This window comes from Meriones unguiculatus, chromosome 19 (assembly GCF_030254825.1).
Source record: "Meriones unguiculatus strain TT.TT164.6M chromosome 19, Bangor_MerUng_6.1, whole genome shotgun sequence".
NCBI lineage: Eukaryota > Metazoa > Chordata > Mammalia > Rodentia > Muridae > Meriones > Meriones unguiculatus.
In genome coordinates this window covers 7,300,093-7,316,978 of record NC_083366.1, presented here as the reverse complement: position 1 = coordinate 7,316,978, position 16,886 = coordinate 7,300,093, and the positions used below count along the sequence as shown (strand labels likewise).

General features: G+C 47.4%; 1 protein-coding gene across 7 annotated transcripts in view; it reads right to left on the bottom strand.

The window, feature by feature from the left end:
- Pip4k2a (phosphatidylinositol-5-phosphate 4-kinase type 2 alpha) overlaps positions 1 to 16,886 on the bottom strand; it is a 156,552-nt gene that overhangs the window by 19,123 nt on the left and 120,543 nt on the right. For all 7 annotated transcript variants that reach the window (XR_009587715.1, XR_009587714.1, XM_060372751.1 and 4 more), the window contains 2 exons: positions 10,870 to 11,016; positions 4,995 to 5,033 (listed from right to left, as the gene is read on the bottom strand). Coding sequence is in view for 5 of the 7 variants with exons in the window: in XM_060372751.1 (XP_060228734.1) it covers positions 4,995 to 5,033; positions 10,870 to 11,016 (186 nt within the window). In the remaining 2 variants the exon portion in view is untranslated. The remainder of the gene's footprint in view (positions 1 to 4,994; positions 5,034 to 10,869; positions 11,017 to 16,886) is intronic.

Here is a 16,886-nt window from a genome sequence, read left to right as displayed (position 1 = left end):
TCAGGTCAAATCCCCTGGAGATCAAGTGAGTCCAGTTACATTTTCTCTTTCTCGCCCACAGTCCCTGCTGTGGCGCTGGCGAGCGGGCAGCACGCTGAGACCGTCATTTGTAAAAAGCAGGTCTGCTCAGCTATAATTAGTAATTTGATGTCACCCTGGAATTGGAGCGCAGCTGTGAAAAGATCGACCACCGGGGAGATTCGCATTTCTCTGTCTCTCATTTAGAGGGGGCAAAACTGCTGGAGTCATGAATGGAAGATGCCCTTCTACTAAAAAGAAAAGAATTAGGGAGTAAAACAAGTCATAGCAGCTGTCAGAATTTGACAATGTTTTTTTTTCTTTTAAAGACTGTTCTCATAAAAAAACCTCCTAGACATCTGTACATGCATGTTCTGATACTTGTTGCCATAAAAGTAATCCCATTATTGTTAGGCTACAGGGACCTAGCTCCTCCGGTTCCATCTCCATTATTATGCTAATGAAAATCACACTAATTATGTGTCAAGACGAAATGCAAGAGACGAGACTTGTCTGCACCCATATCACTAAACATTGAAAATGACAGTTTCAAAACTTGTTATCAACAAGTTAAAAGTATGGGAAATTAACTAATGACTCCAGTGAACGAAGACTGGAGAAGGTTAAGAACTGAGATTACTAATTAATCCGTGCCAGCAGAGTCTCTGGAAGGGTGCTTTGCATAGCAGCAATCGCTCTTAACAGGACAGCGGCACACAGAAAGCACAGGGACAGTGACTAGCTTTCCTCTAAGAAGCTAAAATAGAAGATATAAAGCATTTTCAGCTTTCCCCAAGTATTTCAAACCATAGGCACCACTGATTATTCTGAAGATTTTATTCATGAACACACCCACACAAAATGCTATGCTTGCAAAGAGGAGTCAAATCTATTAACTGACCATGGAAGGAAAACCAACAACTGAAAGAAAAAAAAAAAAAGAAAAAAGGAAAGGTCAGAGTTCAGCTAATGGCAGTAATTCCACTAATTGTTTGTAATTGAGTAAGTATTTCTGGATTGTCAGTGAAACCCCAGAGTGGAGCCACCCGCTCCTGCAGCCCAACTCTCCTGGGTAATTACCAGCCCTGACTGCCTCTGTATCCCAGACTTGAAAGCGATGGATGGTGAGGTAGCCCTCTAGAGCCTTGGACCTTTGGGGGATGGGTTGTCAGACCCCCAAACCTGCAACCCAGGGCAAAGGATGCCAGCAGGAGTCATGGAGGCAAGGCCTGTCTGTGGCCCACGTCTACCAAACCCAACACTTGACATTAAGCACGAAAAATGCTCAGACTCCTTAGGTGGAGGAAAGATAAATGGGTTGTTTTGCTAAAATAGTTTAAAACCAGAAAATTTACTTGATTATTCAGAGTCAAGACCCAAGTTTTAGCCTTCACGCCATGTTTTGGTTGGTGCAGGTAATTTTCTCACTCATTTCCATGACTTCTGGGATTAACATAAAATTTTTGTAGGTCATTTAAGAAAAGGAGAGATGGAAGACAGAACGAGACCCAGACATCGAGAAAGCACAGCAGGTTAGACACGTGAGCTTTGGGGCTCAACCCAACTGTCACTTTCTAACTGCATGGCCTTGAATACGGTTCTGAACCCATTTGTGAAAGAACTCCATCAGCTCAAAGGAATAATCATTGCATGTCTTAACATAAAGAGGATATGGCCAAATGCATGTTTAACCCGAGACATCGTCCTGGATCCTAATACATGAGGTTAGCGTAGAAACAAACCCCAGGCGAAGGCAAGGTTTCTGCCTGTGCCAGCAACTAGAGCCTAGGTTTAGGGCTGGGGTTAAGTAAAGAGGGTACAGACAGAGAGCCCTGGACCCTGTGCACTAGGCTTTCCTCTAGCCCCTTTCAGGAGGTGAGGCTGGGAAAGGGGGGCCTGAAGAGGCTGGCCCTTGAAAGGGGTGGAGGAAGACAGAGAACTTGCCAACAGCCTGTGACAGTGCTCAAGTGAGGCAGCTTCTTGTCTCAGCTCTGTGCATAGCTGGGCTCTGACCTCTCACAGTGCCAAGTCCTGCCTGTTCTCTGAAACCACCACCAGAAGCAACACTGAGGAGACGGTTGAGGAAAACGACTGTGTTTAACAAAATTCTCTATTCCAATTTCTACTTAGAGTAAAGGGACTGAAGAGCTTGAAGGAGGAGGACAGAGGAATTGTGGCCGTTCCTGGCTTCTGGCAACCATGTGGTCCTAAGGCACATCAGCAGAGACAAGGGACAGATGTTCTACAAATCTAGGGAGGTGTCATGGTTATAAAGCCTCAGGCCAGTGGCTTTTCCTTACATACAGCTGTTTCCCAGCAACCAATAGCTACAAATGTCTTTCTCAGGTTTGGTTATTGCGGGAGCAGTCCCTGTAGACCGAGCCTGAAGATATTAACACCGAAGTTGCCTGACATAGTCTCTCGGGACTTGGCAACCAAAAGGAGATGGTGCTGAAGAAATGCAGCAACTGTCATGGAGTACAAACACAACCTTGTCCACATGTTCTTCCGTGGGTCACTCTGTGGCTATGTATGGAAGGGTATGTGTGGCCCTTTAAATGATTACATGTTTTTCTCTGACAACAGTAGAAGTCTCAATAGTGTTCCATCTCTGAACGCGTCACATGTGCTAAAAGTTAAATACTTTTCCGTGCTTGAAGGAAATGCTCGCTCAGCAACCTGGGCTTTAACAGTCACTGTTGCTGGCACTTTGCATCTTCAAGGTAACTCAGATGAAGCGTGCAATACACACACTCACCAGTGCCTACTTAAAAAAGCACAGTAAAGCACAAAGGCCACCACTTCCTGTTCTCTTCCACACGTCTTTACCACTGCAATGTGGCGTCTGCTCTGACTGCACCGTCTCTTGGGCATATCCTCCACAGCCTGGCAGGATGTCTGCCTACCACAGATGCCTGGCAGGTACTGGAGGAAATGATCCTGACCCCTGCTCATCTGGCTGTGGCTGGCGGGGGCAGGACCTGCTGGCGGCTGACATGCCTCTTTTCTCGGGTGGTTCTATGGCACTCCTGTCGGTGCTTCCATCACCCCGGCTCAGCCTCCTAGCCTGTGCCATCTCTGTTCTGACTCTACACTTGCGTTTTGGCTGCTGTTTTCTTTCAGGGAGCACACTGATCCTCTGGATGGAGTTGAGTGGGTGGAGTTGACTTTCACAGCCTCCCTCTGGATATTCCTGCCCCCAAACCTCCCACATCTCATCCTAATGAACAAAGCCCTCTGTGGTGTGTCCACAGCCAACTCCACCATGCCATGTCCACCAGCCAACTCCAGGCCCCACTCTGGGGCTATTGCACTCATCATCCTGTTGACCCAGATCCCCTGCAGTTTGCTCTCTCTCTCTAGCTAACCTACTAAGTACCAGTAGCTTTTGCAGCACGCACTGTGCTTCTTCTGGATCCTTTATTATCTTTCAAGGTCCCCCGAATCACCCTTTCCAGGAAACTTTGTCTTGTCTGGTCCCTTCTAGCCAGGAGCAGCTTATGTTCCTCAGCCACAGATTCAGGCATGTGAAGGTTCCCTGTCAGGCTGCAGCTAACACATTTCCTACTGAACAGCACTATTCCTGCTGGATGTGGCTGGGTGAGCCATCATCTCACTCCCTGAAGCTGTGACAGCACCATGAACAACTCCCCCCCCAACACACACACACACACAGTTAATGGGACAGTAACCAGGAACACACACACACACACACACAGTTAATGGGACAGTAACCAGGAACATACACACACACACACACACACACACACACACACACACCTGAATGAAGATGGAAGAGCACATGTGCAAATTCATAAAATCAGATTGAAACAAAATAATATTCTAAAAGAACAAAACAAAAACTTTTAAAAATTCTTGATTCTAACTTTAAGTGGGACAGTAAAGACCCTTCTGCTTTGTAGGAAATAAACATGAGGCTAGGTGACCTTTCACCCACGTGACCTTTCACCCAGGTGACCTTTTACCCATGTGTCAAGCTGGGCTAGTTTAGATCTACATGCAGAAAACGGTTTTCCAGTATTTTCTAAATTAAAGTACTTAAAATTTGAAAAGGAATCAATAATGAAACCAGTTTTTGAAAAATCTCACCTAGAATGACAGTTTTTTACTTAACAGCCCAAAGCTTATTTCCAGTCTTTCACTGAATAAGCTCACCCCATGTCTGACCACTCACCTGCTCTTCACTGCCCTGTTACACTAGTTCAAAACTCTTTCTAGCATGTAACTGCTTAACCCTAATTTTCTATGTCTCTCTCAATTCTTTACCATCTACCAACTGGAGCTAATTACAATTTTTGAATTGGCTTAAACCCTGGATCTGTGCGGAAGATTCTTCAGATAATCCCAACTATGAATTTAGTTGCTAATGACACATTGTTTTGTCAACATCTGATGTATTCTACAGGGCATAAACACACATGCTCTGTCTACTATGGTGGATACTTGGAATGTTTCACAAACATCTGACCCATTTTTCCTTTCTGTTTTATAAATCCTACTTCAGCCGATATAATTTCTTATTTACAAATCCTACTTCAGCCGATATAATTTCTTATTTACCAATACTGAAACATTGTATTATCAATATTTAAGACCAAAAGGCCTCTTTATAATGTTCCCTACAGACTCACCCTTCAAGTCAATAACTCTGTAAAAGAAACCAAATGAGATTCAAGTACTACTGACTTACAGCCAATGAAGAGACGAAGACGCACTCTTTTTATCCCTCATTTTAAAAAGCAAAAACAATTCCAATCTCATGTTACCACTATTTAAACAGGAATCTGAAGCTCAGTAAGTAATGGCCAATAAAATGGAGAAAGAAAGGCTAAGAAGGGGGGGCCTGCACAGTCATGCTGCAGGGACAGACCACAGTGGTGGGAGATGAGAAGAACGAGCACAAACACTGCAGCAGCCACGCGGGGTGGACAGTGAGGAGGGGTCATCATGCTTACCTTTTCTTTGTCGCTAGCTTCTCTAGCCACTGTAGAGCCCTGAAACACAAAGAAATGCTAAGAATGGACTGGCATGAGATGTTGCTTTCCCGAGTACACAGTAAGTAAGTGGTCCTGGGCAGAGCGGAGAAGAAACGAACCAGCTATGCCCTAGGTCCACCCTCGGCATGCTCCTTTGCCCCAACGGCCCTCACCTGGTCTACTCCACTCCTCTCCGCCACATCCCTGTCATTTTTGTCTGACTTGTCATTCTCTGGCTCTTACCCACCTGCTCGGAAGGCAGAAACCCTGGCATGACTTGAGGACTAACATGCTAACGGAAATGGCCGGCTTCACTGTCTTCAGCGGGCTGCGGCCACAAAAGCGTTGTATGCTCCCTCCCCCACAGCACGACCTCCAGATGTGGGCCGCCTTGCTTCTGACAGCCTTCTCTGCACCGCGTGCTGTTCCTCCCCAGTGGAAGTTACTTTAGGACTGAGCTCTGAGCGATCCTCTGAGCACTTTCTGACTCCCTCTACTTTGGAGATTCCTTCAAAGCCACACACTTCCTTAGACGTCTTCTGTTCTAGGCCCTATGCTGAGCACAGCGTACAAAATGGAAGAAAACAGCCTTTGATCTCCGCAGCACCTACTCTACTGTACAGTTCTCAAAAGCAGCCTCTGCGCTGGGCTGGCCCATTGCCCGACAGGAGGTGGGAAGTCCCCTATGAGAGCCACAGGACGCGTGGTGCGGTGTTCAGGCAGAGACACTTTCCTTTCTGTGGAGGGTTTTATTTCAAAAGAGAAGCTGAGGCACACATAGACACATTGATTTCTTACTTTAGATTCAGTAACTATTTCTTAATTTGTTGTGTTTCACCCGTGACGGCGTCTGTGTTTGCTGACAAGCGGCTGGAAAGGATCCCAGTCTCTGACCTGTTGGGCTCCAGCCCCAGGTGCCTGAGTGGATTCGGTGGAGTGTTTCCTTAACTGGACCACTGCTCACACCCGCAACCATCAGCCTTGATGGCTAAAGTGGCCAGACTCCAAGGGAACCGGTACTTGACTTGAACAAGGACCATCTGAACGTGCTTGATTTGGTTAGACAGAAACATCTCCCCATGCAGAAACAGAAGGGCGTGCTGTAGGGGACAGAGGGGCACAAGAGCAGGCTTGAGACCCTCCTGTCAGTGTCCACGCCCTGGCTCTGGCAGGCTCAAGCCCCTGAGGCCTAGGAAGAGCACTCAAAGTTTCTTGGAGGTCAAGTCAGAGGAACACCAGGAGAAGTCGCCTCTAGCTCCTGAGATTAAAGGTGCGTGCCACCTTGGCCCCCACCACCAGCGGGATCCAGCTGTGCTAATCTTCACTGTCGATAATCGAATCCTGTCAGGATTTAGACTCACCTGGTAAGAGCCTTACTGAGGGGCTGTCTAGATTAAGCTGGCCTGTCACCTCAGTGGGAGATGACCTTGACTGTGTTAACTGAGGCAGAAGACCTTCCTGCTGTGCGCGACCCTCTTCCCTAGGCAGAGGATCCTGGACTAAGTGACCAAGTGAGCTGAATGCAAGCATGCGCGCATGCAGGAGTCTTTGTTATCTACTCTAGGTGGTGGGTATACGGTGTTAGCAGCTTCCAGAGGCTCCCGCCTTTATCCCCACAGCGATGGCCTGCGTAACGTGGAACTGGGAACCAGACAAACCCCATTTCCTGTTAGTTGCTCCTGACATCAAGAGGAAGTCAGAGGAAGACACTACCTACTTAAGGTTCCTGCACGTGGGCCACAAACATCTTTCTTTCCTCTACACACAGACTTGCAACACTGTCTTGTCTCTCTCTGAGAAAGTGTCAGGCGGAGGAGGAAACAATTGCACGCTTGTAACCTGTGTGTGTGCAGTGCACACATGCATGTGGGGTTAAGGATAACCTTGGATGCCTTCTGTGCACGGAGGGTTTACTGGTGGAGCTGGGCTGACTGGCCAGGGAGCCCCAGGGCCGTCCTGTCTCCAGCCCCCCAGCACTAGGCTTACCAACAAGCGTCACCTTGTACAGCTTTTAAAATGTGGGTTCTAGAAATCAAGCTCGGGCCCCTCAAGTACTTTGCTAACTGAGCCAATTCCCTAGGCCCTAAAGATATTTTTGTATCTTTAGCTTTTTTGCTGGTCTCTTTGTGTTTTCTCTTCTACGATAAAATTCATCTCCTCAGTTTTGAAGGTCCATGTAAAATTATGTCATTAGCCTGGGGCGGGGAGAGGAGTTCCTCTAAAACTGAATTAAGCACAGAAAAAAATGTAACAAATAAGTAAATAATGAGTATTTAAGGCTTTGAATTAGAGTCATGGGTTTGGTTTTTACCTTCTGGCAAGGATAGTGTTTGGGGGAAAGAGAGAGATGGCGCCTGCGATCTCAGCAGATCCCAGCGCAGCATCCATCCTCTAAGTGTCACTGCAGGCCGTGCGACCTCAGGCATTTCAAGGGGATAAATGTTTCAGGGCGAAAACACTGGCAGGATAGCTGAGAAGCCCAGTTCTTCTACACTGCACGGATGCTGGATTGGCTACGCACGCAGCCTACTTAACGACCCCTCCAAATGAAGATGAAACTGCCCCTGCTTTAGCAGACCGAGAAACGGAGGCTCCAAGGTCCAGCAATGGGCACACAGCTTCTAATTTTATGAGGCTTCCAAGGCCACAGTGGCTTTCAAAGTGGGACAGGCAGAGCCCAGCAGACAGGTAGAGCCCAGCAGACAGGCAGAGCCCAGCGGACAGGCAGAGCACAGTGGACAGGCAGAGCCCAGTGGACAGGCAGAGCACAGTGGACAGGGTGAGCACAGTGGACAGGGTGAGCACAGTGGACAGGCTGAGCACAGTGGACAGGCAGAGCACAGTGGACAGAGTGAGCACAGTGGACAGAGTGAGCACAGAGGACAGAGTGAGCACAGTGGACAGGCAGAGCAGTGGACAGGCAGAGCACAGTGGACAGGCAGAGCAGTGGACAGGCAGAGCAGTGGACAGGCAGAGCACAGTGGACAGGCAGAGCAGTGGACAGGGTGAGCACAGTGGACAGGCTAAGCACAGTGGACAGGGTGAGCACAGTGGACAGGCAGAGCACAGGGGACAGGGTGAGCAGTGGACAGGCAGAGCACAGTGGACAGGGTGAACACAGTGGACAGGGTGAGCACAGTGGACAGGCTGAGCACAGTGGACAGGGTGAGCACAGTGGACAGGGTGAGCACAGTGGACAGGCAGAGCACAGGGGACAGGGTGAGCAGTGGACAGGCAGAGCACAGTGGACAGGCAGAGCACAGTGGACAGGGTGAGCACAGTGGACAGGCTGAGCATAGTGGACAGGCTGAGCACAGTGGACAGGCAGAGCAGTGGACAGGCAGAGCAGTGGACAGGCTGAGCACAGGGGACAGGCAGAGCACCACCTAGAGCCCTGAAATTTCCAGCAAAGCTGGTGAGCAGTGCTGCTCTGGACTTCAGGAGAGAGCTGGTACCAAATGAGAGGACTGGTGTGGCTGGGGCTCCCTGGAGGCAATTCCAAGGCAAAAACATGGCTGGATTTGAGACCTGGACAGGCAAGGCCATATGCAGGAAGTTCAGCTGGAATTTAGAGGGCAGAAACAAAAGCTACGTCACTTCCTCTACTTACACTCGCATTTCTCAAAGTGTGGCTCAGAATCCTGGGGTGCTCTGAGGAGTCAAAACTTGCTTGTTTTTTTGAGACAGGACCTTATCTGTATTTAAAGGCTGGCTTGAAACTTGTAGCTCAAGCTGGCCTTGACCTTACAATCCTGCTGCCTCGTCCTTTTGAGTGCTGGGGTTACAAGTATGTAACTCCACATCTGACAAAATTGTTTTTATAATACTGAGACACTGGTTGCCTCTTCAGTTTCCACATTCATAAGAACACTGCAAACACAATAGCAGGCTTTGTCCTATCAAGCCATTATGAGTTTCTGTCAGAGACACTCCAAATCCCCAGAATCCTTTAGAAAGCCCCTAATGAAGCAATGAAGGGCCTTGACCCCGAAGCACATGCCTTTAGTGTGTCAAATGCAGACAGCACATCTGTGTAAGCAATGAAGGATGCTCAGAGCCATTCTCCTGACACATGTGGTTATGGGTGAACCAGATACCTTTTCCATAAAATAACAGTTATATTTGAAAAAACTACAAATGACCCATGTTTGTGCAGACCTGAGAAACGCTCTGAGCTCTGGACAAGCTGTGCTCTGTCATTTCACATGACTGATGGGATTTGAGGTCAGTGATAACCTGCTATCAAATGAAAGGCAGATTTTTGAAAACCTGTATTTGCCCTCAGTTTTCCATAAACGAAAGGCCTTCAATGTGACCAGCAGGCATGGCCACATGACTTTTGATATTGCATAATCCAAGGTATGTCAACCTTGGGAGAAACAACGTTAACTAGGGAGCTCATACGTCTCCACTGAGGCACGTATACTAACCACACACCCAGACCAGTGCTTGCAACTGTCAATAGATTTGAATGAAGTGAGTACACATTCCTCAGGATATGAAAGACTAGAAATATTACTGTTAACTTTTGAGGCGTTATAGAAGAAAATCTACAATTTCCACATCTGGAGTCGGGTTGTCATGAGCTGCCTGATGCTGAGAACGTGTCTTCCAGAAGAGCAGTAAGTACTCTAACCACAGAGCCATCTCTCCAGCCTCTGCATCCATTTCTAGTACTGCAGATAGCCACAGACATAACTACACAAGGTGAAATGTTTTAAGGTCCTCTTTTGTGCCTGTGAATGAGTGCTAAGAGTAAAAAATAAGTCCTGAGAACCAAGTATCACAGATGAAAGGAAGGTAGACTTTTTTAGGGGCCAGAGGGTGAAGAGTTTAGCCCCATGGTCCATAAAGTCTCTGTGGTCACTGCTCTACTTGCCTGACATGTGCAAAAGCACAGACAACACAGAACCTGGACAGAGGGTGAGCCGGCAGTGACACTTATTTACACAAATGCAAGCCCTCTGGGGTTTTGGCAGGCAAACATATCACAGTTGGCTGTCTGAAAGTCAGATCACGTCACTGCACTCAGAATTTTCCAGTCGTCCCCATCACATTTCAAACCCTTGAAATGTCTGGTCTCTGGTATTTTACTGTCCCTTTGTCGTGACTCTTCCCTCCAATGCCACCCTTTCAGTTTTACCTTTCCTGAGACCCTGCTAACCTGTGATCCCAGCCTCTTGGTGAGTTGAGGCATTGTACTTCAAGGCCTGTTGGCTACAGGATGAGTTAATGCTAGTTTCCGCAACTTAGTCTCAAAATGAGAAGAAAAAGGGCTAAGGCTCTGGCTCAGCAGCACAGCACCTGCTTACTGATGAGGAAAAATATTATGACCTCTCCCTGCTCATTTCTACACAGCTCCCATCATTTCCCTAAAATAATAGCAATATACATAATCCCTACTTAAAGATTTGTTCTGTTGTCTTCTTTAGTTATCTATCCTTGTATGTGTCTCCTGTGCATGTGCAGGCGGAAGTGAGAGGAAAACTTTTGGGAACTGGTTCTTCCTTCTGCTGTGGATCCTGACATGGGAACTCAGGCCACAGGGCTTATGCGGCAAGCATGTTTATATGCTGGGTGATCTTGCTGGCCTTGGTCTGTTTCAAATGGAAACTATTCCAGCACTTACACCACTACATGGCATGTGGCTGACATGTCTGTAATAACAGGGACTAACTAATAATAACATAATAACAACATGTAACAACTATGATCCCGGCTGCTGCCTCTAGAGTCCCGCTCTTGGAGCACCCCAACCATCGCATTCACATGATTAACTATATCATATACAACATGGGTGAGTAAGCTCGAGCGAGCAAAAGGAAACGATGAAAGTGATCAAAGTCAACCTCACCTTTAAGTCGTATTTCCTATATACAGATAAACGGTGGCTGAACACATTCCTTGTGACAATCACGTAAATTTCCACTCCGTCGACATTAAGCCGGTACATTCCCAGGAACTGAGGAAGAAGAGTGACCCCATGACATTCCACTATGTACTATACGGGAGAGAGACAAAGAAGGAAAAGCAGCTGTCAAAACACTGTTTATAAGAAGCAGAAATTCCCAGTTCTTGAGGTTTTGTTTTCAGACGTTTATGCTGCTCACACATCAGATCTGTGTTCTAGCTCTGCATATATTAGGGCATTCAATCTTATCCCTAAAGATGTTCTTTCTCCCCTAACCCAAACTAATCTGTAATGTCAAAAGTGAATACAGTAGCACGAGGCACGAAAGGAAATTATTTTAATTATTTTAAGTCCACCTGCGCCCTCCTCCTTCCCCAGACATCCTGAGGATGGCCTCACCACTTGATCAGCATCTTGAGGGTGCTGAGGCAGAGGGTAAAGAAGAGGCTGTGGGAGTCTGCTTTCCATCTATGGGCATGAAGGGAGGCCCTGAGCCAGAGATCCGAGGCATTCTTTGGCCAGGTGCTGGCCGCCATCAAGTCCCAGGGTTGCAAAAATACAACAGGACTTGTACCAATGAGCCACAAGAGGGAGCTACTTCCTCTTCAAAGTAGCTATTGATAGATAAACTGTGGGTACTAACTACCGTGGGGGCTTTAAAATGGGGGAAGAGTCTAACAAAGCCTTTCACGTCCATGACACGGAGAGTAAACCTCCAGGACTGCACCACCGTTACAGTTCCCGTGCTGCAAAGGCCCCTCCCACTGTGCCCATACCACACGCCTGAAAGGATGAGTACCAAGTTAAGGGTGGATTGGTATGTGTTCGCGTGCGCTGAGAGTGTGTGTGCGTGTTTTGCATACATGTATGTATGTACTTGTGTGTGAGTGTACAGAAGCTAGACAAGGCTCTGGGTGTCACTGCCTTGAGACAGAGTCTCACTGACCGTCTGGAAGCACTCTCTTAGCAAGCTGGCTGCCAGGGAGCTCTCAAGATCTGCCTGCCTCTGTTCCCTCTCAGCTGGGGTCACAAGCATCCATGCTTGGCTTTTTACAGTCACTGGGGATTTGAACTCTCAGGTCTTCACATTAGCAAAACTAGTGCAATCTCCCCAACTGGTATTTTGAGTCTTTATAAAAGGTTACACTGTTTCTTTCTTTCTTTTTTTAACCACAAAACTTTAACAAAAGTATTCTAATTTAACTTTTTAGTGGTAAACATTGGTCAACATTACTAATAATCAAGTCTGGAAGTATCAAGCTAAAGAATAACATATTCTCAGTTCTTGTCATTAGGGATGAACAGCATTGGTCACTGAAGCTGGCTTTTTTTAAAATTATTTTTGTTACTTCTTTTATTAATTTTTTAACTTATTTATGTTTGCCTGAATGTATGTCTGTGAGAGGGTGTCTGATCCCATGGAACTGGAGTTACAGAGAGTTGTGAGCTGCCATGTGGGTGCTGGGATTTCAATCAAGGTCCATCTGGAAGAGCAGACAGCGCTCTTAACCGCCGAGCCATCTCTCCAGCCCCTGAAGCTGGGTTTTGCTACGCGGAGTTCTGACACTTTCAAACATGCTTTGGACTTGCGTTGAACTATATATTTGATATAGTTAAACTATATCAGCTGAACTATATATTTAACAGTTGAACTATATATTTGAATGCAGTTTACTTTTTTCCATTGAGTTTCATCTCAGCTTGTTACTTGAAATCAGATGAATGGAGCAAAATTTCAAACCAATAAATTGACTTGAGGTTTGCTAATGCACAGCAGGTGGTTAATAGTTCTTGGTTGAAAGGAAGTTCCCCACAGCGATTGGAGGGATTCAAACTGTGCTGCTTGCCGTGATGGAAGGTGGAATGAGCGGAGGGCTGTGTGTGAGCGTGAGCGAGCTCAGGAGCAGGCTTGGGGGCCAAGAGCAGGAAGCACGCATCCTCGGGTTGCCACTTACCAGCTGTGGGGTTTGGGGGAGTAAGCTAGACCACTATGCATGTTAGTTCCCGTCTACACCGCAGCTGTGAGGATGGCAAGCGGCAAAAGACCACACACCACAGGCTGTATGCACCCCCCTCTCTCCCAGCTATTAATGCTGGTCATGCCAGCTGCACTCAAAACCTCGGTAAGAAACTGTAACATCACAGCGATCTGTCTCATGCTCCAGAGCTCTCAGCTGCGGCCTGGGGTCACACCACGGCAAGTGTTATCCTGCATCCACGGAAGGATACCTGAGGCCTGCAAGGGATGCACACCTGCCTGGTCAGTTCCTGCAGTCACATTCTCATCCTTAAAGAACTGTAGCTCAGAGACAGAGCACTTACCTCACAAGCATAAGGCCACAGGTTCAAGCCCCAGTACTACAGACAAGGACTGTCCAGATGGAAATTTCTGCAGAGCCATGGAGAGCCTGGCTCACAGAGTACCACCACAGGGACCAATGCTAACAAAACTTGGAGTGTTACACAGAAAACTGACAAGCTCTCATCTTTGGAAATATGCCCACATAGGTTACACACCGCAACTTCCTTGCCTCCAAAGCTAGCCACAACTAGAAACAAGTAACTTTGATGCACTCTGTCAACAAGTGTCACATGTGCTCAGTTCTCCCATGGGGCTCTTTGGTGAACACTTGGAAAACCTCAGATTAAATGAATTTCAAACTCCTGAGTGTATAAACATACAAAACCACAAATTACATCAAAGCGTATCTTTCCATGTCAGTGCTGCCAAACTGCATTTGATACTAACAGTTTAGAAAGAACCTACGGATCAGGAGTTTTGAAGGGAGAAAATTCTGCCCACTGGCTGGAGCCCTGGGTGGGGAGCCGGGAAAGTGCAAGGCGGCTGAGTGTGGGTGCTGAGGCCGGGGCATTCCTCACTAGATGCCGGGCAGCTCTGCACACAGGCGCCTTTTCTCCAAGCTTTCATTCATAGATCTATCTTATTTTATGCGTGTGGGTGTACCTCCTGTAGGCCTGGTGGCCCCAGAGCTCAGAAGAAATTTCTGGATCCCCCGAAACTAACTGTGGTTTTGAGCCACAATGTGGGGGCTGGGAACAGAAAGTGGGGTGCCTCTGTAAGAACAGTGCCCCTAACCGCTGAGCCATCTTTCCAGGCCTTCTGCTCACAAACTCTCAACACCAGTGGGCAGGTCTGCAAAGTTTCCCGCAAGGACAGAAGCTTCCAGGGGCGACCCCAGACCAGAGATTCTAAATGCCCACAGTCCCTGCTGGAGTGCTACAGGGCCCAGTCTCGTTCTGCCAGGGCTCCTTGGTCGGGCTCCGTTCAAGAGCCATGGATGAACTGCTCAGCTTCTCTGTCCTGCATTTGGAAAACAGGACAACAAAAGACCTCATGACAGGAGGTATAGTATAGATATTTATAGATATAAACAGTATAGATATAAATAGATATAAACAGTATAGATATAAATAGATATAAATAGTATAGATGTACTATTTGTAATCTGGATCTTTTTTATTTCCCGCAAACCTTCAACCCCACCTTCACTCTCAACATTCAATCATGGAAAATGTTTACCATGTCTGGCACATGCTGAGCAGTGTGTGTGACAGTATGGCTTGGAATGGAGACCTCACCCCTTTCCCTATGGAATGTGTCCTATTAGAGGACAAAGCAGAGTCAGGTGCGGTGCTGCCTTCCTGTAATCCCAGCATTTTGGGAGGCAGAGGCCGGCAGATCCCTGTGAGTTCAGCCTGATTTACAAAGCGAGTCCAGGACAGCCAAGGCTACACAGAGAAGCCCTGTCTCAAACAAACAAACAAACAAACAAAAAACAAAAACCCAACCAAACGAAAAGGACAAAAGATGCCTTCACATCAGGTCCCCAGAGCATCCAGTTGGCTCCACTGCCCACATCACACAAAAGGAATGTCTGTACTTCAGCACCAGCACCCAGCAGCTGTAACACTTCCCCAGGCCCCATCTAGAACTCCAGCAAGTGGTGAAAGGTCCAGGGCTGAGAGGCAGGTCCAGACCCCTGTTTAATCTCCATGTAACCCAAGAGCTCTCAGGTACTGCCATCTCTCCTCAGTTAGGATTCCGTGACCCCTGCCAGCACCTAGACAGAGCTTAAACAGTCCCTCCAGCACAGGTACAGACTGCAGCTAACTGGGAACCGCTGTGTAAACCCTCCCTAGGTGCATAGGAATCACGAGGGATCGATTAACTGTCCATTGTTTTTGCTAGAGTGAGAAAGAATACTGAAACATAGTATTTCAGAGAGAGAAATAGTATATATGTGTCATTTGCTTTCAAATAATTCAGCAAAACCTCAGAAAGATGTAACCACGGTAAAATGGGTATGTTACCAATTTCCTTCATGTTTGAAGCATTTTATAACAGGAAGTAAACACAGGGGCCTTCGGGGTGGCTTGGGGGGGTGAAGGGCTTGCTGGGTGTGCACAGGGAGCAGAAGGTAAATCTCAGAATTAACGTAAGAGCGGGGTGCTGTGGTGTGTAGGCCTGTACCGGCACCTCTGAAGGAGAGCCAGGAGAATCCCTGCCAGGGCCAGACAGCCCTGTACAGCTGTGAAATATCAGCGATCCTGCCGCAAACAAGGAGGAAGGTGAGGTCTGACAGGAGAGACTGTCCTCTGACCTCCACATGTTCTCTGTGGTCCATGAATATCTACACGCACTCTGTGGGCATGCTAAACACGCGCGCGCGCGCACACTCACACACACACACACACACACACACACACACACACACACACAGTGGGTGCGCAAGTGAAGAAAGTGAAATGAACCCAAGACTGTTTTGATCCATATCCTTCACCTATGATCTCTTGATCAACTTCCTGAACGACCAGTCTACATTTGATTACGGCTTTTTCCCTGTCTCCCACCCATTCTGGAACTACTTTCCCCCTATATTTTGCCCCCACCTCTTCAGGACCCCTCCCCCACTAGGATCATCAATGGTTCGTGGGTCAATAAACATAACAGATGCTCCTCAGGCTGCTGACTGCACACGTGACCTTCTTCACGGTCTTTGTTGCCTGATTTCAACTTGGCTTCTGAGGCTCCTGCCTGGTTTCTTCCTTTTGGTACTTTCCTTAACTCTTTGGCCAATTCTTCCTCCATCATGTGCCCATTACATGTGGGGTTTACCCAGAGCCTTGACAAAAATCATCGGTCCCATCTTCTCATTCCAGTTTGCAGGTCCCTCACACCTCCCCTTAGCTTTCCTTCCCTCTGCATCCCAAGAGCTTATTATTTCCAGGCAACAACCACCGTCTCAGTTTCACTCACAGAGGACCCAACTCAGTCAGTCTAGAGCCTTCACAGTGTAAGTCCTGCAGGAGACCACTGTTTCTATTCTGTTCAATCCTCAGCACTTGTCCCTAGCACATAAAGCACATTTAATAGATAAACACGTTGATAAATTCGAAAAACAACTCAAGGGGCTGGAGAGATGGTTCTACGGTTAAGAGTGCTTGGTCCTCCGGAGGACCCAAGCTAGATTCCCAGCTCCCACGGGCATCTTACAGCTACGTGGAACTGCAGTTCCATGGGCTCAGGCATCTCTTTTGGCTTCTGTATCAGGCATGCACAGGGGGCAAAGACATACATGCAGACAAAACACTCATATACACTAAAAGAAGAGAAAGAAATGACGTAAAGTACATTTACAAATACTCGGCTGTATACACCCCTTCACTAAGTTCACAACTGTATTAGGACTCTCAGTGCTTGGCGTTAGAAATCTGAATGTTCTGGATTTTGAAAACAGGAAGAAAAAAAGTCCAGTTTGATTTGGGGAAGGCCACGAGTTCTCATGACGTCATAATAAATGAAGCACATCACACAAGGAGAAGGCAGGTGTGTGTCAGTCACAGAGGACAGTGTCTCAGCTTCTCCTCTACCGGCTGTGATGAACACCGTGACAGGGGCAACTTAAAGGAGAAGGAGTTTATTGACTCACAGCCCATCA